This window comes from Panthera uncia (genome assembly GCF_023721935.1).
Source record: "Panthera uncia isolate 11264 chromosome E2 unlocalized genomic scaffold, Puncia_PCG_1.0 HiC_scaffold_19, whole genome shotgun sequence".
Classification (NCBI taxonomy): Eukaryota; Metazoa; Chordata; class Mammalia; order Carnivora; family Felidae; genus Panthera; species Panthera uncia.
This window is the reverse complement of record NW_026057588.1, coordinates 7455653-7483642: the sequence shown is the minus strand read 5'-3', so window position 1 is coordinate 7483642 and position 27990 is coordinate 7455653. Positions and strand designations below refer to the sequence as shown.

Below are 27990 nucleotides of genomic sequence, written 5' to 3'. Positions count from 1 at the left end.
ACACACTCAGGACAAACACCCCTGTATCCACCCCGGGAGTTCCCCCCCCCCCACCCCCCCACAGCGGCCCCCCCCTCCCCCCCCCCCGGGGGCCCCCCCCCCCCCCCCCCCGCTTGGGGACTAGCGAGGTGCCAGTCCTTGGCCGGGCAGACCACCCTTCTTCCCAGCACAGTGCTGCCCGAGCTTAAAGGAAAACCATTTATTGGGGGGTGGGGGGTGGGGGGTGGGGGCAGCTCAGCCCTCTGAGAACTGGCGGTACAGCCGCTCGAGGGGAGGCTCCACATTCAGCCGGAACGGGATTTCCAGGATGGCCGAGAAGCCTTCCGCCAGCGTCGGGGCCTCGAACTGCTTTCTGGTGGCAGGGGTGAGGAGGGGAGGTGAGCCGCAGCCTGGGCCCCTGGCGCCCACCCGCTTGGAGCCTCCCCGCGGCGGGGCTCACCTGTAGCCAAACATGACGACGTCGGACACGGGGGCGTGAGAGGAGCCGGTCATCTCTCGGAACTGTGGGGGGTGGGGGTCGGGGGTCAGGCTGGGAGGGGGGGCTGGGTGGGATGGAGGGGGGCAGGCTGGCGGGGGGCACGGGCCAGCTCACCCGGTTGTTGTGGCGCGCCTGCTCCAGCGTGGCGCCGAAAAGGAAGCAGCGGCAAGGGACCCCCGCGTCCCGGGCGCACTTAATGTACCTGTTGGGCCAGGAAGGGGCCGGGCTGGTGAGGGGCCCCAGGCCCGCCCTACAGAGGTCACCCCGGGGACCCTGGTACCTGGCCCGGGTAGGAGGGTCCGGGTTTGTGTTGTCGATCACCACCCGTTTCCTTTGCTTTAGAGCGGTCTCGCACGTGGTCACGCAGCGCTGCCATGAGCCCAGGGTGTCCTAGGGGACACGACAGGTCAGGAGACACGGGGGCGGGGGCACGCAGGGACCCAGAAGAGGCACAGAGACCCGGACGGAAGTGGGGCGTGAGCACCAGGACGGGCGGGGAGGCCTTGCGAGGCGGCGCGGAGACCTGGAGGGGAATCGGCAACCCAGTGAGGAGGGGAAAGCGAGCGAGGGGCCGGGCAGCACGGCCCTCGGCCTGGGGCGTGGGGGGTCTCACCCGGTTCACGTGGACGTAGCCAGCCGACACGAGATGCTCCTGCAGGAAGGTGGTCTTGCCAGCTGTGAAGCGGGGGACGGGATCAGGGGGCGCCCGAGGACCCAGAGAGGGGCTGGGGCTTCCGGGTGTCGGGGGTCAGGTGTCTCACCCCCAGGAAATCCCACGGCGACCACCACTTCAGGGCTGTGACTCGAGAGGGAGCTGGCCTCAGGGAGGTAGAGCGGCCCCGAGGGGGAGACGGTTCTCTGGGAGGGGTGGCCGCGATGAGTGTGACTCCCGCCTCCCCCCACCGCCGCCCCCCCACCCCGCCCCCCGCCCCGAGGGCCTCACCGGGTCAAAGGCGGGGAGCACAAAGCTGGCGACGGGCCACTTCAGGAAGAACTCCTCCGGCGTGGCGAAGGGCAAGCCAAGGTTGAGGGCAAACTGGGAGAGGAGGCGGGGGACGCAGAGGTCAGACAAGGTGGGGACGCAGCTCCAGGCGGGCAGGGGACGGGGGCCTCACCAGACGGTCCGCACAAGAGAAGTCTTTCTTCTTCCGCCCCGGGGCCCAGTTGGCTGGGCGTCCGGCTGCGTCTGGAACACAGGGGACACACCCCCGCGTCCACCAGCAGCCTTGGGGACACACGTTCCCCAGCCCCAGTGGATCCACCCGCACACCCTCCCCGTCCCCAGGCCCTTACCTCCCACAAAGACACTGTCCCCGACGGAGATGGGCACGCCCTCGTTGGCCTGGGGAGGGACAGGTGACGGCAGTAAGGAGCCTGCTTCCACATCTCCCTGGAGATGCTTGGCTCCGTCGGTGCCCTGCTGGAGGCGCCACCCTCAGGCCACTTCTCACCCCCTTCACCGCCACCGCCCGGATCCCGGGCTGTTCCATCCTGGTTTGCGGGCTTCTGCCCTCACGGTCTGTTCCCCACACGGCCACCAGAGGGTGCCAGTTCCTGCTCATGTTGACCCCCCCCCCCCCCCCACCCCTCCCAACCCTACCTGGCACCACCCCCTTGCTCCCCTGCTGGGTAAAGGGGAAGCCCTTACCTGGGCCCTCAAGGCATCACAGTCCCACACCTACCCGCCCTGACCTCATACCCCTCTCTCTCCCCCTCATCCACTCAGGTCCAGCCACCCAGGCCTCTTCACTGTCCCTAAACACCCTAGTCACAGACCTGCCTCAGGACCTTTACACTTGCTGCTTCTCCCACCTAGACACTCCTCCTAGATACCCTCATGGCTCCCCCCCCACAACCAGCTTCAGATCTCAAAAGGCACCTCGAAGAGACCTTACCTGACCACCGCAGGTACACCCTGCCTCATCTTGCCTCGCTTCCTCCCACTATTTTACACACCAGCGTGTGCACGTACAGTCTGCACCCTCACTGGTATGTGGGTGCCCCAGCAGGCCTGTCTGGTACACGGATACCTTCAGCTCAGGAAGCTGATGAACTTCAGAACAATTGCACACACAAAACTACCAACAAGCGACTGATTTCCTCCTTGACTGCTCTGAGTTCAAGAGCGTTGCCCTCACCTACCAACAGAATGTGACACAGAAGGCGAGGACCTGGGGAGGGGAGGGGAGGAGAGGAAGAGGAAGGAGGCAGGACGGCAAACCCCGGAGGCCTGTGGAGGGGAGGCCGGGCAGAGGGAAGAGGGGAATGACCCGGACGCCGAGGCTCACCTGCTCCCGCAGATGGTCCCACATGCCGATCACCGGCTTCCGGTACAAGCCCGCGTGCGTGGCCACCAGCACCTGTGGGTGGGAGTCACAGCAGGCAGACACCCTCCTGGGCTCCTTCCCAGGATCCTCCAAGGATGCTACCCCAACCCTCACCAATCCAGAGAGCTCCGGTGCCCCAGGGCGGGCCACTTCTGAGGAGTTTCTCAGCATGACCCCGCCCAGACGCCGCCCTCCACCTCCCCACTGGCACTTATGGCTTCTCCCCAGGCCCCTGTCCCCTCCTCTCTGCCCCCAGCTCAGCATCTCTGTTCCCCTCTCCCTGGGTCCCCACCCCCCACCTCCACAACCCTCCGACTCCCTGGCAGCCATACCTGAAAGGGAAGGCCCAGCTTCTCCACCACAGCCTCCACCTTGGCCTTGAACTCCTCTGCCGGCAGCTTCCCGCGCCCGATGCCCATCTGGTTGGTGAAGATCACCAGCTGGGGAGCACACGGATGTCACCTGGTGCCCTCCTCGCCCGGGCCCCGGCCTGCCCCGAGGCCCAGCCATCACGCACAAAGCACACGCACCTTGTAGCCTTCCGCATCCAGTTCCCGGAGCTTACGGGGAATCTCTAGGTACAAGATCCTAGGGCGGATGGGAAAGGGGTAAGGTGACGGGGGACCCCCTGTGGGTGCCTCACTCACCCCCTTGTTCTGCCTCCTATCACCTCCAGTCACTGGGGCCAGTGGGAAAGACCTTCCCAGAGCGGGTGGTGATGAGGGTCCCATCCAGATCAAAGGCGGCCACCTGATGGTCAGCGAGAAAAGAGGAACGGTGACACTGTTACGCCTCCCATCCCCACCCCTCGCAAGGCGGAGACTTACCACTCGCCGTTCACCCGTAGGGAAACTGAGTCACAGAGCCTCCACATTTTACGAGGGCAAAGCCACAGCAAGGATGTGTCCCTGACACCAGAGCGTAGGGCCTAAATCTTTACCCTACTGCCTCCCACTTCTTCTAAGCGCCTCAGTATTCCAGTCTTTAAAATGGGTTTCACGGGGCACCTGGGTGGTTCGGTCGGTTAAGCGCCCGACTTCAAGTCAGGTCATGATCTCAGGGTTTGTGGATTCAAGCCCCACATCGGGCTCTCAGCATAGAGCCCGCTTCAGATCCTGTCTGCCTCTCTCTGCCCCTCCCCTGCTCACTCTCACTCTCTGTCGCTCAAAAATAAGCATTAAAAATTTTGTGTTTGGGGGTTCCTATCCTGCCCACCCTCCTCCCCTGGCCTCCACGCCACAAGTCTAATAACCCTGGAAATAAAAACAGGAGTGGGGTTGTTTGGGTACTAACCGCGTGTCAGGGGCTGTGCCTCGTGCTTTGCATGGATTCAGCATTTTACTGGGGAGACTAGTGGCGCTAAGGACACGTGAAGTAAAGACACGTGAGCTCGGGTCTCTGCTACAATGTGCTACACCTGCTACCATGATTGTGGCTCGTTGCTGAGGTTACTGCGGGTCAGGCCGGAGCTGACATACATCCACGCCCCCAGCGCCTGACTGTCATCAGGTCCACTTCTCAGACAAAAAAAAAAAAGTGGAGGCTCAGAGAGGTTGAATAAATGACCTGCCCAGGGGCACACAGCAAACTTAGGGCCAAGCCCCCGCCTGCGTGGCTCCTTCAGCTTGGCCCTCACCTTGCCCCGGGGCTTCACCCCAGGTGCTGTAAACACTAGCAGCTTCTCAAAATTCTCCCAGCCGGAGGATGACTTCCGCATCCGCTTCTTCTTCTTCGGTGGTTCAACGTCCCCTGAAGCGTCTGGGGCCACCGGAGGGGTGCCGGGTGGAGTGTCTTGCTGGGATTCAGACGTGCGGGCCTCTTCCCAGCGCAGGGTTAGCGGGTGGAGGCCGTTGACCAAATACAGTGTGTCCCCCACCCTCAGAGAGCCTTCTGCCCCCGGACTCAGCTCCTGGGTCCCAGCAGTTGAGGGGTTAATTCCCAGCTGCAAAGGGAGAGAGCGGAGCTGGCATTAACTGCATCCCCCACCAGGCACCTCCTCTAATTAAACGGGACTTCTTTTCCCCACCTGCCAGTCAGACCCATAAGCCCCGCCTCTTCGCTGTGTACCACCAATCAGGAATCTGGAAATGTTACAGGCGGCCAGCCTTCTCCAATTTAAATGTGGATGGATCCCCAACTGAAGAAGGTAATACGCCGAGGCTTCTCTATTGGCCACACCCCCTTCCCTCCAAACCAGGTTTTTTCCAACGGGCCCGTTCCCGGCCGGGTTGCTATTCTCGCCCAACGCCACCCCCAGGCCTCACGGAGGAACTGGTACCTGTTTCACTGCCACGGTCTTAGTCCCAGGGTCTGCGACCAGCTCCACTGAGGGTTGAGAGGGTGGAGTCAGAATGTGCATCCTTGTGTGATCGTTTTCCTCATTACTGGAGAGCACGGCCAGCTTTAAGCCACAGGATGGGGGCCATAGCACCCGTTCCGGAGGGGAAAGCAGTTTATCTCTAAATGGGATCGGCTCTCTCCTTTATATGCAGGAATCAGATAAAGGCCATAGGACTGCCTGTGACGCGGGTTCTCGCCTAGGGACGGGGCGGGCATTTTTTCCGTAAAGAATTGGCTTCTCCCTGATGAGCCGTGTGCTTAGGTGCAGGTCCTGGGCTTCCCCCGTTACCACCGAGGCCTGCGTAGTACTTCTCACCATAGGCTCGGCTCTCTCCTTGTCAAGGGTCGTGACCTGACTCAAGCCTTCCCGGTGACCTGTAAGCATCCTCCTCTGACACCTCTATAGGGATTGGTTCTATCCTCTCCCCACTAAGGGGTCTGGCTAGTTCCAGGTCAGGCACAGCCTCTTTCTCTTCCTATACTCTCCAGAGGGCACCTATCAACTTCAGGACTAGCTACACCACGCAATTCCGCCTGGTGGCCAAACATCTCCCTTACTGGACCGGCCGTCCAGCTTTCCTGCACTGTGTTCCCGCTCCAGCAGCGGGCCACACCCCCTGCAGCCCCGGCCCCGCCCACCTTGGTTTCTGGAGCACTTCCGGTCGGTAACGCGGGTCAAGGGTCCCCGGCCGAGGACAAGGGCTTGCCCGTCCGAGGGCAGGAAGATGGGGGGCGCACTCCCAGGGGGGCTCTCCAGCCACAGGCGGCCCTGGGGCTCCACCTCGGCCATCCCTAGCGCCGGCCTAAGGGGAAGTAGGTAAACAGGTTTGATTGACAGAACGCCCTCAAACTGCCACAGGAAGTCCCTCCTCCTCCCTCCCCGTCCACCAGGAATTTCCCTTCTTCCGCTGAAGGCTCCGGAAATCCCACCCTCTTGCCGGCCTCAGGCTCGCGCCGTTTCCCAGGCGACGACGCCCCGCTCAGTCCTGCAGGGAGCCCGGACCCCTACGTCCGAAGGCAAAGCCAAGAACCTCGCGCGCGCCCTCAGCTCGGCCCACGCTCACCATGCCGGACCGGGGCTCACCTGCCACTTGCGACCAGGGAAGTCCGGCCCGAGGCGCTCTGCCCGCAACTCCACCGGCTTCTTTCTCTGTTTCTCGGCGGACGGAAATGACTCGTCCTACGGAAGGGGGCAGGGCCTTGGCTCCTCCCACTACAGGAGCCCCGCCCCTTTCCAGACCTGCCCCTTTGGTCCTCCGGTGCTCTGACCTTCATCTCTCCCGCAGCAATGGACGGCTCGGGCCAGTAGGGGGTGTGGGTCTTCTTTTCGCAGATTTTCTTTCCACGTTGAACTCTGTAACATTCATTCCCTTAGTTATAGCGGGAGAAACTTTTTTTCCATTTGATGATCATTGCCAGTCCAAGAAATCTCCGCCCCCGACAGCAGCCCTGACCGTCAATACTTCGATTTTCTCATCTGTAAAGTGGGGATAATCGTTTCCATTCATGGGGTTACTAGGAAGATTAAAAGAGTTAATACATGTTAATAACTTTATAAAATTGTTTGGCTGGTAGTTCGTCCTGTTTATGTCTTATCTGTTGCGCATTCCTCCGGTGGTGGTCTGATGGGCGATGAAATTACAGGTTCACTGGACCCCGCCTAGACTTGGGATCAGGTGCCAATTTCAGCTCTGTCAGGCAGAAAACTCCCGGCCTCAAGTGGAGGTTCCTGGTTTTGCTGGGGTCTATGTGGACTCAGAACACTGATTCCTTAAAGACTATTCACATTCCAACATTCATCTCCCTGAAGAGTGGGGATCTATGGTCACACAAGGCTGGAATCCCCACTCCCACCCTGTGAATCTCTCTTTTATCTGTAAAAACTCCCAGCTTTGCACTGAAAATCCATGAAATGCTGCTCATTCGGCTTCAGGAAATGTTTGTTGAATGAACACAACACACTTTGTACTCATTTGCCAGAGGTAAAATTCTTTAATCTCAGACCACCCCTCCCAACTCCCAATCCCCACCCCCGACTCTCTCCCCCACACAAGGGCCGGAGAGCGAGGGCCCCTGCCCCCCACCTTGGGCGGACGAAGGCCCTTTAAGGCACCTGTGGGGGTGGGGGGAGAGGGGCGGGAGCTGGTGCCGTCCGGGCTGCAAGGACGGACTTCGATTGGCAGGCTGTTGTGGGATGGAACCAATGAGAGGGTATCAGACGCAGGGACAGAATTGGGCCATCCCTGGGAGGGGGCAGAGGGACACTTGGTCGGGACTAGGTCAAAAACAACCCCAGTCCCAGTAGTGTAAAGAACGTAAATTTAAGGCCGCAGGCCAATCCTGGGCACAGGAGGAAGGTTTGGCCACGCCCTCAGGACGCTGGAGCCAATCGGGCGGGACAGCCCAGAAAGGGTGGGATGGCGACTCCGGGAGATTGGTCAAGCCCTTTGGGTTCGAGCCAATCAAATGTAGGAGCTTCCCATCTCTAGGCCGAAATGGCTTGCCACTTCCCAATCCTGTGGCTTGGCTTTTCGCTTTCGACCAATGCCGCGCGAGCAAAGCCCTTGTCGCTAGGCAAAAAACAACAGTTGACCCATTTTTGGGCTTAAGACTGGCCGCCCCGACCAGGGAGCGAGCTAATCCCTTCATCGAAAGAATCTGTCGCAGGGCAGAGAAAGCGGCGACAGACCCAATCGAGAAACTAGATAGGTCCCGCTCCTCGGCGCGTGAGGGGATCGCGGGCTGGAAGGATGGCGGGGATTGGCAGGGAGGGGGCAATCCCGGGGCCCGGGCGACCTGGAAGGTCGGTCCCAGGTCTGACTCGGATTGGCCGGCCCAGGGGGCGGGGCAGGGGTGTAGTGTGGAGCGGAGCGGACGCTGGGCCGGGAAGCTCTTTGCTTGGGCCTCAGTATTTCCGCTTCAGCTTCTGGAAGTCGCTGGTGTTGAGCCGCGGCCGCGGCAGGTCCCCGAAGACCTGGGTGTCCTCGGCCTCCCGCAGCACCAGCGCGCGCATGCTCGCCGCGATGCGGTCCAGGTCCGGCGAGGAGGGCTGCGGAACGGGGGTGGGGTCAGCGCCCGCTGCGGCCCCGCCTCTTCGGCGCCACGCCCCGGCCCAACGCTTCTCGCCTGTTAGGAAGGCCCTTCCCCCCTCCCCCAGTCTTGCTCCATGTGGGATCCTTCCACCCAACTCAAACACCACCTCCTCCAAGAAGCCTTCCTGCCCCTCTCCTCCTCCCCTTCTTGGCCTGACTCCACGCGCAAGAACTACTTGTCCCATCGCCGTTCTAGTTCCTTATACAATGGAAGTGCTGCTTGTCTGCCGACCATCAAGGCTGTGTGCACCCAGAGAGTGTCATGTCTAAGGATTTGGGGTGGGCTTGGCATCGAGTCATGTAATAATCAGGCCTCCGCCACCGACAAGCTGTCAACGGGCATTTCATCTCCCGAGGCTTCTCTCTCCCCTTTAAAACATAGGGATGATGACAGAGTCTGAGACCATCAGCCCAGTGACTGCTCAAGAGCCCTGAGCCATCACGTTGCCGGCGCTGTAAGGAAAGGACCCCTTTTCGTGTTGGCCTCCACCTGGGAGGGGCCCTGTCATCCTGTCCCCCAGCAACTAGTGCAATCTCCCGTGTGGCCCGAACCCTTGAGCTGGGCCTGGCTTCCAGCAGAACAGGAGAGGCCACAGGCAGAAGCTGCACGAGAGCCCCTCCGGAGTCCAGCCCGGCACCCCCACCCTCAGGCCTCAAATGTCAGTTCACTGGGTTTCCACCAGTGGCAACAAGGACAGCAACAGCGGATGGATGCTGCCAGTGAGTCGACGAGGACTCTGAGAGGCACACGGGGAGGGGGCCCAAGGGACCCAGGGCCTCCTGCCTTGTGGTCTGTAACTCCTTTCCAAAAGGAAGCTGGGTTCCAATCCCAGCTCTGTCCCTCACAAGTTGAGGTCCCAAGGAAGTCACATACACTCCCCGTGTGTCAGGGAAGTTCGGGGATGGATGGTGAGGGTCCATCCAGGCCAGCCCAGGGATACCACGTGTACAACCGTGTGGGAGAAACAGAGGAAGTGGGGGAGAGGGAAATGCCAGGAGGAGCCAGAAATATGCAGGGTGGGGACAGTAGGTGATCTGACCCCTCTGAGCCTCAGTTTCTCCTTCTGGAGGGGATACCAAAGTACTGGTACCTTGCCTGGAGCAGGTATTCTGTAAATAAAGCTATTCCTAGAAACCGGAAAAGACTTTCCCTACAAGGCACTGGGGTACATTATAAGGCTGCAATAGTTAAAAAATTTTACGGCTCTGGCCCCAAAACTTGCCTCATGAGGTGGAGGGGAGGATCAACCCTATGAAATGTGCCATCCATGCCTGAGGGCTTCCTGGAGGAAGTGACTCTGAGTCTTTCCCTCCACCCTCCTTCCCTTTTCCCCTCTGCCCCTCACCGGCCCATTCTCCTCATCCGACGATCGTGCTTCTGTCCTCTTCTCCTTGAAGGCCCAGACGGGCACGGACACGGGCAGGGACTTGGCATACTGCTGTGTGGGCAGGGCTGAGGCCGGGGGCACTGAGTAGGCTGGGGGGCCAGCAGGGGTCTCCTCGCTCAGGCTGCCATCTGGGGGAGAGGGTGGACTTCAGCCTCTGTCCCTGCCTTCATCCCAGCAGCCCTGGGCATGGGGACAGCCTGGGACACTTACCATCTGTGCTCTCAGGGTCCGACTCACAGAACGGGGGCAGGTCCTGGAGTGTGGCATCCTCGTCCATCACAAAGAGCCCTGTGGACGGTGTTAGTGGCCCGGGCCAGCTCGCCTCCAGCCACTGCGATCACCTCTTCCCCCCGATCCCCCCCCCCCCCCCCCCCTGCATCGTCCAGGCCCTTGCGAGCCTCAGGGCTTCTGGAATTATTCCCTCTGCCTCAAACACCCTTGCCCCGGTTATCTTCCAGGTCATCAGCAGAAACAAATCCAGTTTCTATCTGTTACACCCTCGGGTGAAAACAACTGGCTGGATAAACATGAAATCTCTTAAGATCTGTTTGGGCTGAACTGGCTCAAAAAACAGACTGAGAAAAATAGGAGACGATTATGAGCCTGTTTGACAAATGGGGACCAGGAGGCACAGAGAAGTTATATCATTGCCCAAAGTTCCGTAGCTAATAATCGTGTCAGCAGGATTTGAACCCAGGCCACCGGGCTCTAGAGTCTGTGCCCTTAACCCTATGCAGGCTGTCTCCAGCAACAATGAAGAAGCAAGCGTTAACAGTAAGCAGTTGCTGAGTAGTAGTAAGTCCTACTTGCTGAGCCCCCCCCACAAACTCCTAATCACTCTTCAAAGCCCTAATGTTACAGGCCAGTCTCTTTGAAGTCCAACCTCCAAATTACCCCCCAAAACACACAGCTGCATTTTCCCTCGGCCTCTCTAAGCTATTGCCTGCATCCCTGACTCCTATCTTTGTTCTCACAAGCATGTGGCGCCCCAGATTTGGAAAGAACTCCTGTGCTGCTCAAGCTCCCAGCTCAGGTCCCAACCCTATGGCCTCCACGGGGCACTGCCTCACATCGGGACCACCAACTTCTTGGCCGGGCCAGGAGTCCCTCAAGAAAAGGGCCTGGACTGGCTCTGTGTCTGTCTAGCACCTCCCACCACGGGGCTGGCGCCAGGTAACATGTAAGGAAACTGAGGCCCAGAGATGGGGACTGACCCGCTCAAGGTCTCCCGGCAAGTCAGCCAGGGCTCAGAGACAAGCAAGTCCCACCTCCCCAGGAAAACCTACCTTGGAGGCGACTTGCCGAGCCAAGAGCCACCCCAGCCCCTGCCCCCTCTCACCTCCGTTATCGCTGACGCCCAGCCGCTCCCCCGAGGTCTCGGTCTCTGTCGGCTCGTCCTCATCTTCCTCGTCCTCCTCCCTGGCCAGGGTGGGCCGAGGTGGGCTCCGTGCGGGGCTGGGTGGCTGCGGTGCTGGTGGGGGCGCGGGGGGCCTGGCGGCAGCGGCGGCCCTGTGGGCCAGGGCGATGTCGTGGAGGCAGCGGCGGGCGGCCTCTGCCAGGGCCCCCCGGCCGTGGGCTGCATAGGCACAGGGACCCGGGCGGGGCGGTGGGGGCGGCGCGGCGGTCAGCAGCACCAGCTCCGTGCCTGTCCGGGCCCGGAAACGCTCAGCGGCCCCCACCACCGCCTCCCACAGCTCCTCGGGGCGCCCCGACGCCATCCACGCCCTGCAGGGCAGAGCAGGACAGAGAGCTGAGGCTCCGCTGATGGCTGATGGCGCAGTCTACACCCGGCCCTGTGTGTCCACCTGTCCCTAGAGGCCACGCCCATCCCTCCCAGCCACCTTGTCCCTGCTGAGCTCAGCTTCTTCCGCAAAGCCCGCTACTCCCCCAGATTTCCTCCCCACCCGGATCTCCTGGTACCATCCTCAACCCTCCGGCCCCATCCCTCCTGCCCCACCCTGTCCCCACAGCCTTGGGCCCTCCTTTTGGCCCTGCCTTGTCCGACCTGGGAACCAACTGCCACACGTGACTAAGGAGTACTTGACAGGTGGCGGGTCCAGAGCGAGAGGGGCCATGGGTGTGAGATCCACACTGGATTTTTGAAGGCTTAGCACAAAAAAGTAGGGTGTCTAACATCTCACTGGCAGGTCTGCTGTTGATGACACGTTGAGATGATGACATGTTAGCCATAATGGCTAAACAAGACATATGCCGAAAGCGGATCTTATGTTTTCTTTTTACGGTTTTAATGTGGCTTATAGAAGATTTGAAACTATATGCTTGGCCTGCGTTCTTTTCCCAACGGACCACCACTGCAGCCTCTTCCTGAACCTCTTAGCCTCCAGTTCGGCCAGCACACGGCCCCCTGGGGGTCCTTCCCCACTGGAAGAGCCCCTGCCCCGCCCCAGCAGCCCCAGGACAAGGTCACGGCCCCTCAACCTGGCCCTGCGCTCAGCATCACAGCCTTCCAAGACTTCTGAGGCCTTCAGTCAAGGTGGTCCCCCTACACCTGGATGGCCTGCCTTCCAGTTACTAGTCAACATTTCTCTCACTCTAGTGTGGAAAGAGCTTTCCCTCGCCCCTAGATCGGGTCAGTCCCCCCACTTTGGGCTCCTACAATGGCGGAGAGTCCCCCATTGTAGCACATAGCCCTCTGGGGAGCCTGCAGCCTTCATCTCTGAGGCACCAGCCTTGCCCTGCACATGGCAGGCCTCGGAGAGCGGGGGCTGAGCAGAAAATGGTGTGCGAGACGCTCTCTGTGCCTAGATTTCCATTCGCAAAGTTTTGTACTTCCTAAGACTGTTCTGGCAATTCCTCCGGAAGTCTTCCCTGGCCCCCAGGATGGATCAGATGGCTTCTCTAGACCCACAGTGCCCTGGGCTACCTCCATTATAGCTCACTGTCACTTGAGCTTGTGACCCTTGTACCTCTGCTGCCTCCTCCATCAGACTGTGAGCTCCCCAAGCTCGAGGACGCAGGACAGGCCTCCCCTAAGCAGACAAGCTGCTGGCTGCATCCCCTTATGAGATGGAAAGAGCAAGTAGTTGGGGCGCCTGGCTGGCTGAACTGGAAGAGCATGTGACTCTTGATCCCGGGGGTCATAAGTTTGAGCCCCACACTGGGTGTAGAGAGTACTTAAATAAACTTAAAAAAAAAAAAAAAAAAAAAAAAAAAAGCAAGGGGACTGGCTGTCTGCCATCGCAAACCTGCTGTGTGACCCTGGACCACTCACTGGCCCTCTCTCTGCCTCATTTTCTTCTTCCTATAAACCACAGTGGGGGAGCCAGGGCTGCTGGGAAGCTGAGGGGCCTCTTCAGGGAGGTAGGGGGCACCCCATCACCGGAGGAACTCAAGCACAGTTCTAGTCCAGCCTGCCAAGGTCTTCTGTAGCTGGATTTCAATTCGCAGGCCCTTTTCAACGCATAACCACTTAAGCCATTGTTTGAAAAGCAGCGACTAAGTGTATGGAGTCTGCACCTGTCAATTCACCTCCTACCTGATCCACTAAGGTGGGAGCGGTTCCCTCACAAATGAGACAGCCCGGGCTCGTGGGCCACAAAGCCCTTGTCGGAAGCCACGTGCAGCGAGAACAGCCAGCACCATTCCGGACACGCCCCACGGCAAATTCACCCTGCACTTCCCATCCGCCAGGCGGGGGTTCAGGGGTGCAAGCGTGTCATCCCAGCCTCTCCCCCACCCCACGAGGGAGGGGGCTGTTATCAACCCGCTTCACGGTGGCAAACTGAGGGCCAGGGAGATTCAGGGCTTTGATTATAGAGTCAGAGGGCTGGATCCCGAGCCCGTCCTTCATCTCGGATGCCAGCCTGCCTTCCTTGCCAGGGAAAGTTTAGGATCTCCTAGTCCCGGTGGGGAAAGTGAGGCCCAGGGAGCCTAACGGTCTCACAGCGACTCCTGGGGTCACCCTTAGCTGGTGGAGGACACCAAGGCTCAGAGCAGGGAAATGACTGGTCCAAGGTCACACAGCCTGGCAGTGCTAAGCCTGGGGCTCTCGTGTCCCCAGGACATCAGGATTAAACTCTTCGTCCTAGATCTTAGAGCAGTTTCAGGATTGGAAAGAGTGAAATGGGGGTGAGTGGGCGTGAGGGTCCCCCTTCACACTGTGAAGAGGCGGCCTGGGCAAAAATGAGAAGAGTAACTCACACCTCTCTGCCAAGGCCTGCGGGCTCTCTGAGGCTGGTTACCCAAAAGCAGGGTGGCCAAGACCAGAGGAGACTCCACCCTTTCAGCTGCTGGAGAGTCCTCTATCCTCTAAGGCGCGGAGAGATGGACGGAGGGTCCCCAACCCCCAAGACTGAAGAGTTTAAGATGGGGGAGAGGAGATGAGACTTGTCCCCCACAGGAGGGGGAGGGGAGGGCTAAGGTAACTGGCCTCCTAGGATGAGATGAGATGAACTGAGGAAAAGAACTCTAGGTACAGGTGAGGAAAGAGGCCGAGTCCCCCAAGGAATGAGGGATGCTAGTGAAGCCCCCTTCCAACCACCTGTCAAACTACGAGTGCCCCCCTGCCCGAAAGTGGGAGAAACTTGAGGATGCCCCCTCACCCCCCTACCCCGCGTAGCCGGGGACAAGGTGAACGTCTGGGCTCTTTCTCGACCTCTCCGAGACCTTCCCACCTCGCCCGAGGGTCCAGGGAAGAGCCACTTCTCTAGGAAGAAAACAGGAAATCCCGCCCAGGTGGGGGCCAGGACCGGAAGTCCCGCCTTTGGACGGGTGAGGGGCGCCCCAAGTCCCCCCGGGCAACCCCCAGACCCTGTGGACATGGTCCACGACCAAGGCAAGGACCCTTGTGGGTCTGGAGACCGTATGAGAAGGCTGTCTAGGTTTTGCCTTGGGTCAGACACAACGGTTCCCGCGGGCGACCCCTTTCCAGCGCTCAGCGTAGGGTCGCTGGGCGACCTCTGCCCTCTGATCTACGCAGGCCATACCCCTCCCACGAGTGGCTCGCCCTCCCAGCGCCCCTCTCCTCCGGACGGCCAAATCCTCCCCACACCGCGGTTCACAACGCCGCCTCCACTCACGTGCCCGAAGCCAGCATGGCCGGCCCGGCGCCGTCGCCGCCCTCAAAAGACATGGCGGCGCCTCACGTCACTTCCGCGTGGTTGGCCCTCCTCCACTATGCACACTCCGCCTCCCATATCTGGGCCGCCCGAAACCAAAATGGCCACGGGGACATCACCGGGTCACAGCGGGGCAATGGCGACAGCACGGTGCCCATAAGAAAGATGGCGAAAGAAAGGCTTCAGCTTGCTCGGAAACAAGCCAAACCATTTCGATTTGCCCCCAAGAAATACGGCCGTCGGCATATGCACACTCAAGGCGTCAATAAACTAAGGCCAGCGACTTGATGCCCCTCACCCATTGTCAACCTCTTCCACAGAAGTAGAGAAAAGGCATGCCCGTTAATGACATGGCAGGCCAGCCTGGCATCACTTGCCCAAAATGTACATGGACTCTCCCTCCAACCTATTCCCCCTTCAGCACCAAGGCTGGTAAAGATCCAATATGGTAGCCCTTTTTGCTTCGGTTTGCCAGGATTCAATATGGCTGCCTAGACTGCTTTCTCGCGACGGTGACTCAGGAATTCGACTAGGACCGCTTCGTTCCCGCGAATAAGGACGGCTTCATCCCGTTAACCCAAGTCCCTCAGCACCTCTTCTGACGCACACCTTCTCTCACCTTCTTTTCTTTTATCCGTTTCTTTTCCAGGACCTCACTGTCGCGCCCCTCAGAGAGATGAGAGTGCCCCGCATTAACATGGCCGCAGCTGACCGGCTTTGCCTGTGCCCTCGAGCAAAATGGCATCTCTTTAGCTTCAATGCCAGTATACAATATGGAGAAAGAAGTAGGTGTTTCGGAGACGGCTTGAGAGAAGGGGTGGAGCCCTTGGATCCTCCCCCTTGTTTACTTCGCGGTCAGGAGAGCAGCACTGCGTCTGCGCACTCTCGCTGGGCTGCTCTACCTTCAGCGTTTGCGCCATGTGACTTAAGCCCTCGTGGTTCAAGTTCAGTCACCCGATTCTGAAAGATGGTTACATCCACTCCTGTTCTAGAACAGGCAAGGGCGCTACCACTGTCCAGGCTTCAGGGGAGTCTCCTATCCGGATGTGACAGCACGATGACCCGGAAAGGGAGAGGACCTGGGTAGTGGGACCTCGGCCGCGGCTATGGAGGGAGCCGGCTACAAGGTAAGCACCGAGGACGCATTCTTTCCCTTCTGTGGTTGCGAGACGCCGCCCTCCGGTGGTCGGCTTCGCCCCAAGACTCTGCCGGGGCTCTGGGAGCCCGGCTGAGCCTTAGCAAACACATCATTCCTTTATAAATGCGCTGTCACCCTCCCCTCCGCTGCCCTAGGCGAGACCCTTACCTTATGGCCCCGCCCCCTGAGCGGCTGGACCCCTCCCAGGCCCCGCCCCCTGGGCGTCTACCTGCGCTTGGGCCCCGCCCCTCACTGGTTCCTGTCCCCAGGTGGTGTTTGAGAAGGGTGGCGTGTACCTGCACACCAGTGCCAAGAAGCACCAAGACCCGGACTCCCTCATCGCTGGCGTCATCCGCGTTGTGGAGAAGGTGGGCCGCGAGGCAGCGGGGCTCGGCAGGCCCAGAGCGGGATGGAGGCCGCATCTGTAGGCGTATGGTCTGGAGGTCACGATGGGGCTTTAGGAAGGCAGGGGGTGCGGACTGGAGGGAGAGAAGGGGCTTTGTAAGTCTGGGGGGTCCAGACTGGGGAAGAAGTTTGGAAATACGGTTTGGGGAGATTGGAGGGCAGCACTTCTAAACTCCTCTCTCCTTTCCTCAGGACAGTGATGTCCTCCTGCAGTGGGTTCCTGTAGAGGAGGCTGGAGATTCCACCCAGATTCTCTTCGCCAAGAAGGTAGGCTTTTCTCTCTTCTCCACTTGCTTTTTCCAGGTTTCCGCGGTAGAAGATATCTGAAGGACCTGGGTTCAGTCCCAGACTAACTCTTAGATCCTGTGTGACCCTGCTTGGGATCTAGGTTCTCTTTGCCCCTTGGTTTCCTCCCCTCTGTGAAATGGGGCTGAAGATGCCCATTCAAAAGAAAGCAGACACTGAGATTTGTGGCCATGGGGACAGCTGCCCTCTCATCCCCTTTGCTCTTTGGGAGAGCCCTGCCAGAATGCAAGAGGACAACACAGCCTGTGGATTCGGGTTCCGTGGCCTCTCAGCCTACAAGAACTTGAAAGGGTGTGGCGTTTCCCCTCGGGCAGGTCTGCCGTCCGTGTCCAGAGAGGAAACTGAACGTGACCAAGGCGACTCGCCCACTTACCAGTACTCCTTCTTACCCCGGGTACCAGACTTTGCCCTTCTCGTTATTACAGACTCCTGAGGCTTTCTGTCACCGGGTTCTGTGCTGGGACCGGAGATGAGTCTCAATCAGACCCTGCCTTAGTCCCCGCCCCCACTGTATTTAGGGGAACTGAGGCACAATGATTGGGAGCCCTGTTTGCAAAGTCAGAAAGCTAGGAGGTGTTGGAACTTGAGTTTGAACCCAGACTCTGATTCCAGAGCCCTGCCCATTTCCGGAGGAAGCAGACATTGGCACCGGAACCCTAAGAAGGAGGACGGGGCAAGAAAGTATTTCAGGGATGGTAGGAGAAAGAGTATTTCAGGATACGGGAGGGAATGAGATGCCCGTGTAGAGGGTTTTGCCGGGAAGGTAGTTCGACGTGAAATGCCCGACTGAGAAGCTTGGGCTGCGTTCTAGGGGCCCTGGGGGAAACATCGGGGGAGAAGGGTGTGGGTGTGGAAAGTTTCCATGGGAAACCATGTGGGGGGTGGGCAGAAGGTCTCAATGGAGGGAGACTGGAGGCTGGGAGGCCAGGGAGAGGTTATTGTGTTGGGCCAGGGAGAGAGAATGAAGCCTGACCTGGGGCAGTGGAGCTTTGAATAACCTAGTGTGGGAGCATTACAAGTGGCGATTCCAGGAATCCGTTGTGGGATCTGGCTTCCGGGGGTTGAGGAAGAACCAGCCAGGATTCTGCATTTTTCATCAGCCTCACGGGCGGTCTGAGTGCCTTTCTTGAAAATGTTGCTGTTCTCCTTGGCAGTCTTACTTTTGACCCACAGAAACTCACTGAGACGGGTTTCAGCAGGAAAGGCACAGGTGCATACAGCGTATTAATCCAAGGAACACAACATCTGGCCGACAACAAATTAAGCCGACGAGTTTATTTCTCTTGTTTCACAAGACTGCCAAAGACGTATGGGGCTACGGGCCGTGGCTGGTGACCCTGGGGCCTGGATCGGTGAGACCAGACCACGCTTGCCCTGGTCACCTTTAAATGGCTGCTTGAGCTGAGCCCCTGCATCTGCTTTTTAAGGCAGAGAAGAGGGGGGCAGGCAGGGTGCCATTCACATCTGTCTTTCTCGATCTCCCACAAACTCTCGGCATCAGTTAGCAGTTATATTTGGCTATGTGGGATAGAAATGGAAATAACAGTGGCTTCAGCTAGATAGAAGCTCATACCTCTCCAGCTGAAAAGGCCAGAAGACGGCGGGTCCCTTCCATCTTTGCTCTGCCATCCCCAGCACACGGGATGCATCCTCACGGCTGCCTTGTGGTCCAAAGAGGCTGCTGGAGCGCCAGCCTTTTTGGCTCTTTTTGCTCACTCTATCTGTGTGCTGCAGGTTGGCCAAGGAGCTCTGTTCGTCACGATTACTCGGGAAGGCGTGCTGCTAGAGTGGCTGTCTTAGAAGCCACCGTTCCTTGTGGCAGAGGGAGAGTTCTTCCCCGGCATTTCAGCAGTCCATCCTGGAGACATCCCAGCCCCTTGGTCAGGACTAGCTGCATGGCTCCATCCAGCCAGTAGAGTTCAGCGAACAGTGATCCTGCTGTGTGCCCAAGGAGTAGAGAGCTGCAAACATTCGCAGACGGCAGCACTGACTCTTGTTGTCATGTAAACGTCGAAACATCAAATTCATCTCACAAGACACGCAGGGCAGGGATGGCTTTGCCAGGGCTGGTTCAGCAGCCTTGTGGATGGGTGTCTCTGACTCCCTTCTGGCCCTGGTTGGCTGCCACAGCTACAGACACCATGTTCTCCATAAACGGCACCCAAAGGCTGTTCTAAATGGGGTGTTCATCCCTGTACGTGCCTTTTTTAAATCAGGGATTTCTCTTTACATTCCCCACAGGTGTCATTTCAGCTCCCACTGGCCAGAGTTGGGTCCCTACGGCCACTCAGAGCCACAGGGAAGGCTGGGAAAGGAAACATGGGGAGGTTTTAACTTCTGTCGTGGGAGGGGCTCCGTCAGCCTGGAGGGAGCAGCGGAAATGGCTTTTGGGTGGATCCACTGTCTGTGTCCTTCCAACAGGGTCCCATCACGCAGGGTTTCATCGTAGGAGGCACAAAACACCAGTTACTTTCAGCAGGGAAGGATTAAAGGCCACCCTCCTGCTGGCAGGGAGAGGCCTGTAGAGTTTTTTCAAGGGCTGATAGAACGGGACTGACCCTGCAGAACTGACCTGCCAGGGGAGCTGCCGCCACTGCCAAAATGAGGGAGCGGGGAGAGATCATCCTGGGAGCGGTCCCTACCACCAGCTGCCACCCAAGGGCAGGAAGCTGCTTGGGCCCTACAAGGCTAGTACCTGGCACTGGGAGACTGAGCTAGCCACCACCTCTACCCTAGTCGCCTCTCTGTGTGTGGGGAAAACAGGAGTCTTCTTCGTCAGCCAAACACAGCCAGTGCAGCCAGAAGTTGCCTTTGCCTCGCTTCTGCTTTCCGGTAGCCTCTGTCTTGCGTCCTGACCTCTAGCTGCAGAGGAGCCAGGGAAATGTAGTTTTCGCCTTCCAACCTCTGCCTGACAGGAAGGCATACCGTCCCTGTGAAGGGACTCCCCTCCCCTCCCTGTCCTTCCCCATGGCCCGCGGCCAGCACCATCGGCCAGGACTGCACTGTGACCCTCAGCACGGCCCTCACCTGCACTGCTTACCCAAATCTGCCAGCAGGCCCCACGCAGGGCACTTTACTTGTTTTCGTAACAACCTGTGAGTTGCCTCTTTTATTGAGGTAAAATTCACTTACGATAAAGCACATGGTTACGGAAGAACTTAAGTTCTTAAAGTACAGAGGCGAGCGTTTCTCTGTTCGCAAAGTCTTGGCAGTTGTCACTACTGTCTAAGTCCAGGACATTTCGTCACCCCCCCACCCCCCCCCCCCGGAGAAACCCTGCACCCGTTGGCCCCTGCTCCCCATCCTCTCCTCCCCCAGCCTCTGGCAACCAGTAATCCGTCTCTCTGGCTTGGCCTTTCCTGGACGTGGTGTATAAACGGAGCCCCACGCATTTTGCTCATGCGTCGGTTGGGTTGTTTCCCCTTTGGGGCTGTTATGAATAATCCTGCTCTGAGCGTTTGTGCGTTCAAGTGTGGACGCTTGGTTTCATTTCTCTTGGGTATACGCCTGGGAGTAGAACCGCTGGGGTGTATGGTACTTGTACATTTAACCTTTTGAGGAACTTCCAGGTTTTTCTGCGGCAGCTCCTTCCATTTACGTTCCTGGGGCAGTATATGCGGTTCCATTTTTTTCTACCAGTGCTTCTCTTAACCGGTCTTTTTAATCCTCACCGTCCTGGTGAGTGTGAAGGGTACCTGATGGTGGCTTTGATTTGAGTTGCCCCAGTGACTACCGGCTACTTAACTTTAAGCACTGTGCCCTCCGGCAGTCGGCGGGCGGAGCGCACAGTCCCGGGTGTTCTCTGTGCTCCCCCGTGTGGTGGTGCTTGGGTTAGAGCCACCAGGAGATTGGCTTTGAGTCCTGGCCCTATCCCGGTCCCTGGCCGCACCGGGTGACTCTGGGCAAGTATTGTGCCCCCTCTCTGCCTCAGTTGCCCTACTTGTTCAACGGGGCCGCCTTCCAGGGCAGCCTCACAGCTCGGATCTGGAAGTCCTGAATCTACAGCCCCTCGCTCTCTTTATCTTCCTACCCCAAGGATGTGAGTGGGGGTGACGCCTGCACCTCTGAGGAGGAACCGACCTTTGACCCCGGCTACGAACCCGACTGGGCTGTCATCAGCACTGTGCGGCCACAGCCCCGCCACTCAGAGCCCGCTAGAGGTAGGCTGAGCCGGTGCCCCTGAGGGGCAGGTGGAGACACAGCTTACCCTCCGCGGTCATGGCTCCATAGGCTTTGCTGGTCACAGTCAAGATGGCCTTCCAGTCTCAGGAGAATGGATCGGGTGCAGGACTGTCCCCGGTCCAGGTCCAGCCTGGCAGGGTCCCCGGGGCTTCCCACCTTGCTCATCTCACCGGGCTCCCTCCCTCATCGGCTGTGGGGGTGGACAGCTGTAGAGTCACAGGGTGATTTGGGCTATGCTGGAGTTCAACAGGGTGCTGGGGGCCCCAGAGGAGGCATCTGGCCCCTCTGGGGAGTAGAAAAGCCTTCTGGGAAGAGGTGATGCCAGCCTCCGGCTCTGGGGGCGGGGCAGGGGGGCGACACCTGGGAGTTTTCTCCCCAACAGAGAGAGCAGCCGTGCAAGGCCAGAGGCACAGGGCATCGGGTGTATTTAGGAAACTCGAGCTGTGGCCTGAGTGTGGGGTCTGGAGAACGAACTGGAGACAAGACGGGCAGGGGGTAGACCCGAGGGGCCTGCCACCAGCTCGAGGAACAAAGCCGTCACCCTGAGAGCCGAGGGAGGTTCCGGAGCAAGTCCGCGGTGGGCGTTTCCGAGGAGACAGGAGGTGACCCAGGGCTCCCAGAGGGCTCCTGGGAGATGTGTGTGCTGCCTCGGGCTCCCTGCGCCCGTTCCCAACACGGCTCTCTTCTCCAGGTGCAGAGCCCAGCTCTCCCCGGGGCTCCTGGGCCTTCTCGGTGAGTCTGGGGGAGCTCAAGTCCATCCGCCGGTCTAAGCCAGGTCTCAGCTGGGCCTACCTGGTCCTGGTGACCCAGGCCGGAGGCTCCCTGCCCGCACTACACTTTCACCGCGGGGGTACACGCGCCCTCCTCCGTGTCCTCAGCCGCTACCTGCTGTTGGCCAGGTGAGCCTTCCTCCAGCACCGGCCTTTGTGCCCGGGGCCCGGCCCCTCGGGGCTGTGAAAGAAACAGACTGCTTTAAAGACAGGAAAGGGGGAATCCACTGGTGCGTGTAACCGCAAAGCCAAAGGGTAGTTTGGTTTCAGGCAGGACCCGGGCCCTGGAACGTTAGGAAGAATTGCTCTCTTTGCGTCAGAGCTGGTATCACTCTCTGGGGGCCCCTGCAGGCCTGGCCTAGCGGCCCCGGTGACAGAAGCGGTTCCTTCTCCAGCGGCATCCTGGAGCCGCCTCTCACCGGCCAGCCCTGGGTCGTGTGCCCACCCCCGGGGTCCAGCTGAGGCGAGGGCCTCCCCAAGGGCAGCTGGGCCGCTGTAGCTGGAAGCGGGAGGGAACCCACCCAGTGTGTCACCGCACCTGCCCCTCCCCAGCTCCCCGCAGGACTCCCGCCTCTACCTTGTCTTCCCCCACGACTCCTCGGCCCTCTCCAGCTCCTTCCACCACCTCCAGCTCTTTGACCAGGACAGCTCCAACGTGGTGTCCGTGAGTGTCGCGGTGCCGGGCTGGGCCGCTGTGGGCAGGGAGGGGTGGACGCCTTGGTGGGCGGGGCAGGGTGGGGTGGAGCCGTGACCGCCCTCTGGCCCTGTCCACAGCGCTTCCTCCAGGACCCCTACTCCACCACCTTCGGCGGCTTCTCCCGTGTGACCAACTTCTTCCGGGGAGCCCTGCAGCCACACCCAGAGGGGGCCTCCCCCGACCTTCCTCCACCGCCCGATGACGAGCCCGAGCCTGGGTTCGAGGTCATCTCCTGTGTGAGTATCAGGTGGACCCTGCTGTGTTTTGGCCGTCACCTTGGCGGGCGACCACATTTCCTTGGGTCCCCTTTTCCACAATAATGGGGACGACAGAGCACCACTCTCACCAGATCGTGTGAGTGACCTCGAGGAAAACGCTTATAGCCTGTGACGCTCGGGGAGGACCTTCCTGACACGGAGGGTGACTTTGGCGCTGGCCCGGGGAAGGAGATGCTCCCCACCCTGAATGTTAACTGTCCGTGGAGCTAAGGAGGGCTCTGAGCTGCCGTGCAGGTGGCCTCCGGAGGATGGGTGAGGCCCTGAGCTCACTTGCCTTGTGTCACACAGGTGGAGCTGGGCCCGCGGCCAGCCGTGGAGCGGGCACCTCCGGTCACAGAGGAGGAGTGGGCCCACCATGTGGGCCCCGAGGGCCGCCTTCAGCAAGTCCCCATGCTGAAGGCCCGGATCTTCTCGGGGGTAAGGCGCCGGGTGGGTGGGCAGAGGACCGGGGAGGGCCAGCCGGCGGCCAGGGGGAGGCTCCTCTGAGCGGCGGGCCCTGCTCTCTCCCCCAGGGTCTGAGCCCTGGCCTGAGACGCGAAGCTTGGAAGTTCCTCCTGGGGTACCTCAGCTGGGAGGGCTCAGCCGAGGAGCACAAGGCCCACGTGCGCAAGAAAACGTGAGTGAGGGGCGCCTGGGGGGCTCCGTCAGTTAGGTATCTGACTCTTGGTTTTGGCTCGGGTCGTGATCTCACGGTTCGCGGGTTCGAGCCCCACATCAGGCTCTGTGCCAGCAGCACGGAGCCTGCCTATGATTCTCTCTCACCTCCTTTCTCTGCTTCTCCCTCGCTCACAATCTCAAAATAAATAAACTTAAAAAAAAAAAAGAAAGAAAACACGAGTGAGAAACTGTGGGCCTGCCGCCCCCCGCCCTGCCCAGCTCCCACCCCCCAAGTTGAACATATCCCTCTATCACGGCACGGCACCTGATACATCACAGATGCACAGGTAGGCTGGCTCCCGAAAGGTCAGTCAAGAGCCTGGCACGGCACGTGCGGGCACCGGCCCTGGCACAGGGAGACGGTGGTGGGCAGGCCGGTCCATCTCCCATGTCCATCGCTGTTCCATTCCAAGACCATAACGTTGCCACCATCAGCACTCTGTGGCGGTCCTCCTAACCCCATGGGCCCAGTTCTCCTCCTTCCTGGTACATACTGTGACCCCACTGTGTATGTCCTGGTCCCTGCCCCAGTGCTCTCTGTCCAGTGGGGATGACAGACTTGGAACAAAAGCCTGCAACAGGGCGGGGGGGGTGCCTGGTTGGTCCAGACTGTAGAGCATGCGACTCTCGATCTTGAGGTCGTGAGTTTGAGCCTCACATCGGGTGTAGAGTTCACAAGGCTGTTGTGTGTTGTGAGACATGTCAGAAAGGGGAAGCACGGGGACAGGGGCGAGGGCGACTGGGTGGCTTGCGTCGTGGCCTTGTGTGACCCCTCTCCGGGCCCCTCAGGGATGAGTATTTCCGAATGAAGCTGCAGTGGAAATCTGTGAGCCCCGAGCAGGAGCGGAGGAACTCACTGCTGCACGGTTACCGCAGCCTCATCGGTGGGTCGCGGGGCCGGGGCTGGGGCGGGGAGATGGGAAACGGCAGGGAGAGGACAGGGGAGCCCCCTACCTTCCCAAGAAAAGGGATGAGGTTATCTGCAGTGAGGAGATGAGGAGTAGGGGAAGGGAGCCAGACTCCTTGGGCTCAGCCTGCCGTCTGCGTACCGTCAGGCCTTGGCGAGTGGTTTTGCCTCCTTGGGCCTCAGTTTCCCACCTGTGGATGGCTCAGTGACTGTTGGTGGCTGGGAGGATGCAGCGACCTGGCCAAGCATGAAGCAGGGCGCCTCACGTGAGAGCGCCCGAGACGGTTTCTGGACCGACTCACACCTGCCCGGGGTCTGTGGAAGGGAGGAGCGGGGGCTGGTGCCCACAGCCTCGTCACTTTGGCATCCCGCGCCCTGTCTCCGCAGAGAGAGACGTGAGCCGTACCGACAGGACCAACAAGTTCTATGAGGGTCCTGAGAACCCAGGGCTGGGCCTGCTGAACGACATCCTCCTCACCTACTGCATGTACCACTTCGACCTCGGTGCGACGCCGGCCCGGGCAGGGGTTGGGGGTCCGGCCTTCCCTTGGGGAGGGGGGCGGGGTGCTGAGGGCCTAGGCCGGGCCCTGACCTCGTGTTCCCCCAGGCTACGTCCAGGGCATGAGTGACCTCCTCTCCCCGATCCTCTACGTCATTCAGAATGAGGTGGATGCCTTCTGGTGTTTCTGTGGCTTCATGGAGCTCGTGGTGAGGCCCCACGCGGGCATGGGAGACAGGCCCCTCCAGGGACCGGGGTCTGGCTCCTCATCTCGCCGTCCCTCCTGCAGCACGGGAACTTCGAGGAGAGTCAGGAGACGATGAAGCGGCAGCTCGGGCAGCTCCTGCTGCTCCTGAGGGTGCTGGACCCGTCGCTCTGCGATTTCCTGGGTAGGCGTCCCAGCGGGCGGTCAGTGGGTGGCGGGGCCACAGACGGTGTCCGGGACATTTGGTCCTGATCCAAACGAGAGAAATGTCTCCCCGCATAACCCAGAACCCAAAATTTACGCAGGATTGCCCTTGGGAGCAAACCTCCCCACAGGCGCAGACGCATCCACGCTCCCGTGTGGCCCGCCCCCCCCCCACGCTCCCCAAGCCCCTTACTTCGCAGATGGAAGGGGTGGGGGCTGGGCGCGGCTGCTAGCACTTCGTCCCTCCACCCACCTTGAACCAGGATTGCAAACTGGTTGTCGGGGCTCCCGGGGCTGGGCCCGCTGCATTCCGGCCTCAAAATTATTCTTCGTTGCTTGTTGGATGTAAAAAACGCAGGGAATCCCGATAAGGAAAGTCAAAGCTGCTGTCGATAATATGGTTCTTTCTGAACGCCAGTGACGCAGGTGACGATGAGTTAAGTTCTTTAGGGGCGTTTCCTCACTGACGTTAGGGTGGCCCTGGTCCCCCAGCTATTGCCAAGATCGCCTCACCAAAGAGGAGGCAATCCAGGAAAGCACAGGCCACTTCCGGGGGCGCCTGGACACTAGCTGCCGGACCAGGTGTTGTGTCTGCCTTAAGTGCCTACAAGACTAGATCTCCCCTGACCTGCCGGACGAGTCAGTTATTGGCAGTTTCTCATCATAATGACCATAGTCGGGATGATTATTTTAGGTTAAATCCCAAGAAGTGAAATTGTATTCAGGGCAGGAGATAGTTTCACGGCTTTTGAAATGTTTGTTCCCGTCACTGCTTTCCTGGAAGATTTTACCAATTTTTTTTTTGCTAGCCAAGTACACATGTGTCACACGAGTGTCACATGAGCGTCCCGTTTCCTCACGCCTCCACCAGCATTGGGTATTGGTACCTTTTATTTTTTTCCTCGAGTGCACACTGCACCCCTTTTATGTGAAGGTGGGAAACGGGACTGGCTCACCTCGTCAGGAGTCTGGAAGGTTCCTGCGGACACAGAGCATTCCTGGCTCGCTGCTGAAGCCTTCCCATGCTGGGCATAAGCTCCTTGCCTAGACTGGTGGAGATTCTTACGACCGAGATAACTTCTTAGAGTCGCAGTCTGACCACCGTGCACACTGTAAATGAGAATGGGGTTGGAACGGCTTTGGGGCTTGCTCTCTGCTCAGCACCTCCCCTCCCCACCACTGTCTTCCTCCAGACTCCCAGGACTCTGGCTCTCTCTGCTTCTGCTTCCGGTGGCTGCTCATCTGGTTCAAGAGAGAATTCCCCTTCCCGGACGTCCTTCGGCTGTGGGAGGTGGGCCCCCCAGTTTGGGTCGGTGGGTGAACAGGAAGGAGAAATAGGTCAGCAACCCCAGGCTGGGAGGTTGTGGGGGGGGAGAAGTGGGCAGGGGTGAGGCAGACCTGGGTGGGACCTCAGGCAGAGACTGCGCGGTGACTCCTCCCTCTGGCCCTCCCAGGTGCTGTGGACGGGGCTCCCTGGCCCCAATCTGCACCTGTTGGTGGCCTGTGCCATTCTGGACATGGAACGGGACACCCTCATGCTTTCTGGCTTCGGCTCCAATGAGATCCTCAAGGTGAGGCCTTGGCTCCTTCCCAGTCCTCCCCTTCTCCCTGCCAGTCCTGACCTGCGTAAGCGTTTCAAGGCAGCTCAGGTGTGAACTCCGCAGAGGCTGGTGCTGTGCCCATGCCACACTTTGCCTTGGGGTAGCAACTACTCAAAACAGGATTGTGGGAAGTGCGGTTGGCTAAGCTGTGAGCACCATGGCCGTGACATCGGGCTGTTTTCCCTACCCCATCCTATCCCTGGCTGCCAGCAGCACCCTTATGGGGTGCGGCCAGCACGTGAGGGGGGACCTACCCCTTCCCTATCACGTTAATGCACGACAGGGCCATAGGGGTGGAGCTCAGTGCCCTTTCCCTTCACTGTACTTGCATCTGGCAAGCGGCCCCCATTTCCCCAGTCTGTCTTTCTTCCATTGTGTCCCCAGCCAGAGGCACGGAATGGGCGCTGGGGCGGTGGCGGTTGAGGGCCCGTAGGCCTGCAGGCCTGATCCACCCCTTCCCACAGCACATCAACGAGCTGACCATGAAGCTGAGCGTGGAGGACGTGCTGACGCGGGCCGAGGCCCTCTACCGGCAGCTGACCGTCTGCCCGGTGAGCCCCCGCCTTCTGCCAACACCCCTCCCTGCCCCGCCGCCCCCGGTAAAACCACTGACTTTTCGCTCCCACCTGCCGACTTTGCAGGAGCTGCCCCACAACGTGCAGGAGGTCTTGGGTCTGGTGCCACCCACAGAGCCCCACAGCCCCTCGCCCCCTGCCTCCCCACTGCCTCTGTCGCCCACCCGGGCCCCACCGGCCCCACCTCCCCCCGAGGACACAGCCCCGCAGCCGGACAGCAGCCTGGAGATCCTGCCGGAGGAGGAGGAGGAAGAGGAGGGGGAGGAAGAGGAAAGCGTGAAGTCTTAACCCTCCCGGCCGGCCTGCCCGGCACAAGCACTTTATCCAGATCGCAGAGGCTGGGGAGGAAGTGTGCGAAGAGGGCGGGCCTCCCCACCGTACCTCCCGCGGCTCCTAAAGAGCCCATCTCATTAAACTGACACTTCCCGTGTCCAGCTGGCCTCGTGTAGGTGAAGGAGGCGGCTATCTTGGCGTGGACCTGGATGGGGAGGGGGTGGTGGCCTTGCTGCTCTGCTGACGCCTGATCACGCGGTCCCGACCCAGCCAATGAGACGTCAGAGGAGGCCTTTGGGGGGCTCGTGGAGGTAGGGCTATTGTTACCCGCCTGGATTTGGGGTTTTTGGAGGAATGAGGAGGAAGTGCTGGGGTATGGCCGCCTCCGGTAGCTTTGCGGGGACACGTCCGGGACATAACCGAGATGGAAGGGCCTGCAGAGCTGTTGAGACACTCTAGGGACTCTGCCCACCAGCTTCTTGTTACATGAAAACAATAAACTCGTGTTTAACCCCCTGCCTGCTGGGCTATTACTGACATCAGGGCTCCTCTGTTTGGTGACAGCCGGAGTGGGCACCGTGATTACCATC

At 59.8% G+C, this 27990-nt stretch overlaps 3 protein-coding genes across 7 annotated transcripts; 1 reads left to right on the top strand and 2 right to left on the bottom strand.

Annotated features, from left to right (window-relative positions):
* Positions 1–184: 184 nt before the first annotated feature.
* PNKP (polynucleotide kinase 3'-phosphatase) lies at positions 185–6312 on the bottom strand. 4 transcript variants are annotated; one of them, XM_049622008.1, is made up of 17 exons: positions 6230–6312; positions 5785–5948; positions 5084–5130; positions 4442–4747; positions 3476–3555; positions 3336–3393; positions 3138–3245; positions 2767–2838; positions 1772–1820; positions 1594–1664; positions 1422–1514; positions 1240–1336; positions 1092–1153; positions 759–868; positions 593–680; positions 440–501; positions 185–352 (listed from the first exon to the last, which is right to left on the bottom strand). In XM_049622008.1, the coding sequence occupies exons 2-17, from the start codon at positions 5933–5935 to the stop codon at positions 235–237; spliced, it is 1572 nt and encodes a 523-aa protein (XP_049477965.1). In that variant the 5' UTR covers positions 5936–5948; positions 6230–6312; the 3' UTR covers positions 185–234. The 4 variants fall into 4 exon arrangements, with proteins under 4 accessions (XP_049477965.1, XP_049477968.1, XP_049477966.1 ...); XM_049622011.1 differs by lacking the exon at positions 4442–4747; XM_049622009.1 differs by lacking the exon at positions 6230–6312 and having other exon boundaries at positions 5084–5342; positions 5785–5873.
* Positions 6313–7038: 726 nt separating this feature from the next.
* Positions 7039–15528, bottom strand: AKT1S1 (AKT1 substrate 1). Of its 2 annotated transcripts, none has more exons than XM_049622012.1 (5): positions 14665–15282; positions 10965–11350; positions 9836–9913; positions 9584–9753; positions 7039–8194 (listed from the first exon to the last, which is right to left on the bottom strand). In XM_049622012.1, exons 1-5 carry the CDS (start codon positions 14715–14717, stop codon positions 8051–8053), a joined length of 831 nt encoding a protein of 276 aa, XP_049477969.1. In that variant the 5' UTR covers positions 14718–15282; the 3' UTR covers positions 7039–8050. The 2 variants fall into 2 exon arrangements, with proteins under 2 accessions (XP_049477969.1, XP_049477970.1); XM_049622013.1 differs by lacking the exon at positions 14665–15282 and adding an exon at positions 15323–15528 and having other exon boundaries at positions 7062–8194.
* Positions 15529–15585: 57 nt separating this feature from the next.
* TBC1D17 (TBC1 domain family member 17) lies at positions 15586–27918 on the top strand. The gene is made up of 17 exons (XM_049622007.1): positions 15586–15830; positions 16111–16209; positions 16439–16513; positions 20589–20712; positions 21426–21633; positions 22057–22168; positions 22279–22437; positions 22768–22896; positions 22992–23095; positions 23926–24020; positions 24431–24547; positions 24651–24751; positions 24832–24931; positions 26145–26242; positions 26406–26522; positions 27017–27103; positions 27194–27918. Exons 1-17 carry the CDS (start codon positions 15810–15812, stop codon positions 27413–27415), a joined length of 1968 nt encoding a protein of 655 aa, XP_049477964.1. The 5' UTR covers positions 15586–15809; the 3' UTR covers positions 27416–27918.
* Positions 27919–27990: the final 72 nt, after the last annotated feature.

Bases quoted from the DNA above. Each gene is read 5' to 3' on its own strand.
- PNKP (XM_049622008.1), bottom strand. From the start codon at position 5,935: ATGGCCGAGGTGGAGCCCCAGGGCCGCCTGTGGCTGGAGAGCCCCCCT. The intron at 681-758 runs GTACCAGGGTCC...CTGGCCCAACAG, and splicing joins GACCCTCCTACCCGGGCCAG to GTACATTAAGTGCGCCCGGG. The intron at 502-592 runs GTGAGCTGGCCC...CACCCCCCACAG, and splicing joins AGGCGCGCCACAACAACCGG to TTCCGAGAGATGACCGGCTC.
- AKT1S1 (XM_049622012.1), bottom strand. From the start codon at position 14,717: ATGTCTTTTGAGGGCGGCGACGGCGCCGGGCCGGCCATGCTGGCTTCG. The intron at 11,351-14,664 runs GTGAGTGGAGGC...TCTGCCCTGCAG, and splicing joins GCCATGCTGGCTTCGGGCAC to GGCGTGGATGGCGTCGGGGC. The intron at 9,754-9,835 runs GTAAGTGTCCCA...CCTCTCCCCCAG, and splicing joins GGACCCTGAGAGCACAGATG to ATGGCAGCCTGAGCGAGGAG.
- TBC1D17 (XM_049622007.1), top strand. From the start codon at position 15,810: ATGGAGGGAGCCGGCTACAAG. The intron at 22,438-22,767 runs GTGAGTATCAGG...TGTGTCACACAG, and splicing joins GGTTCGAGGTCATCTCCTGT to GTGGAGCTGGGCCCGCGGCC. The intron at 27,104-27,193 runs GTGAGCCCCCGC...CCGACTTTGCAG, and splicing joins GGCAGCTGACCGTCTGCCCG to GAGCTGCCCCACAACGTGCA.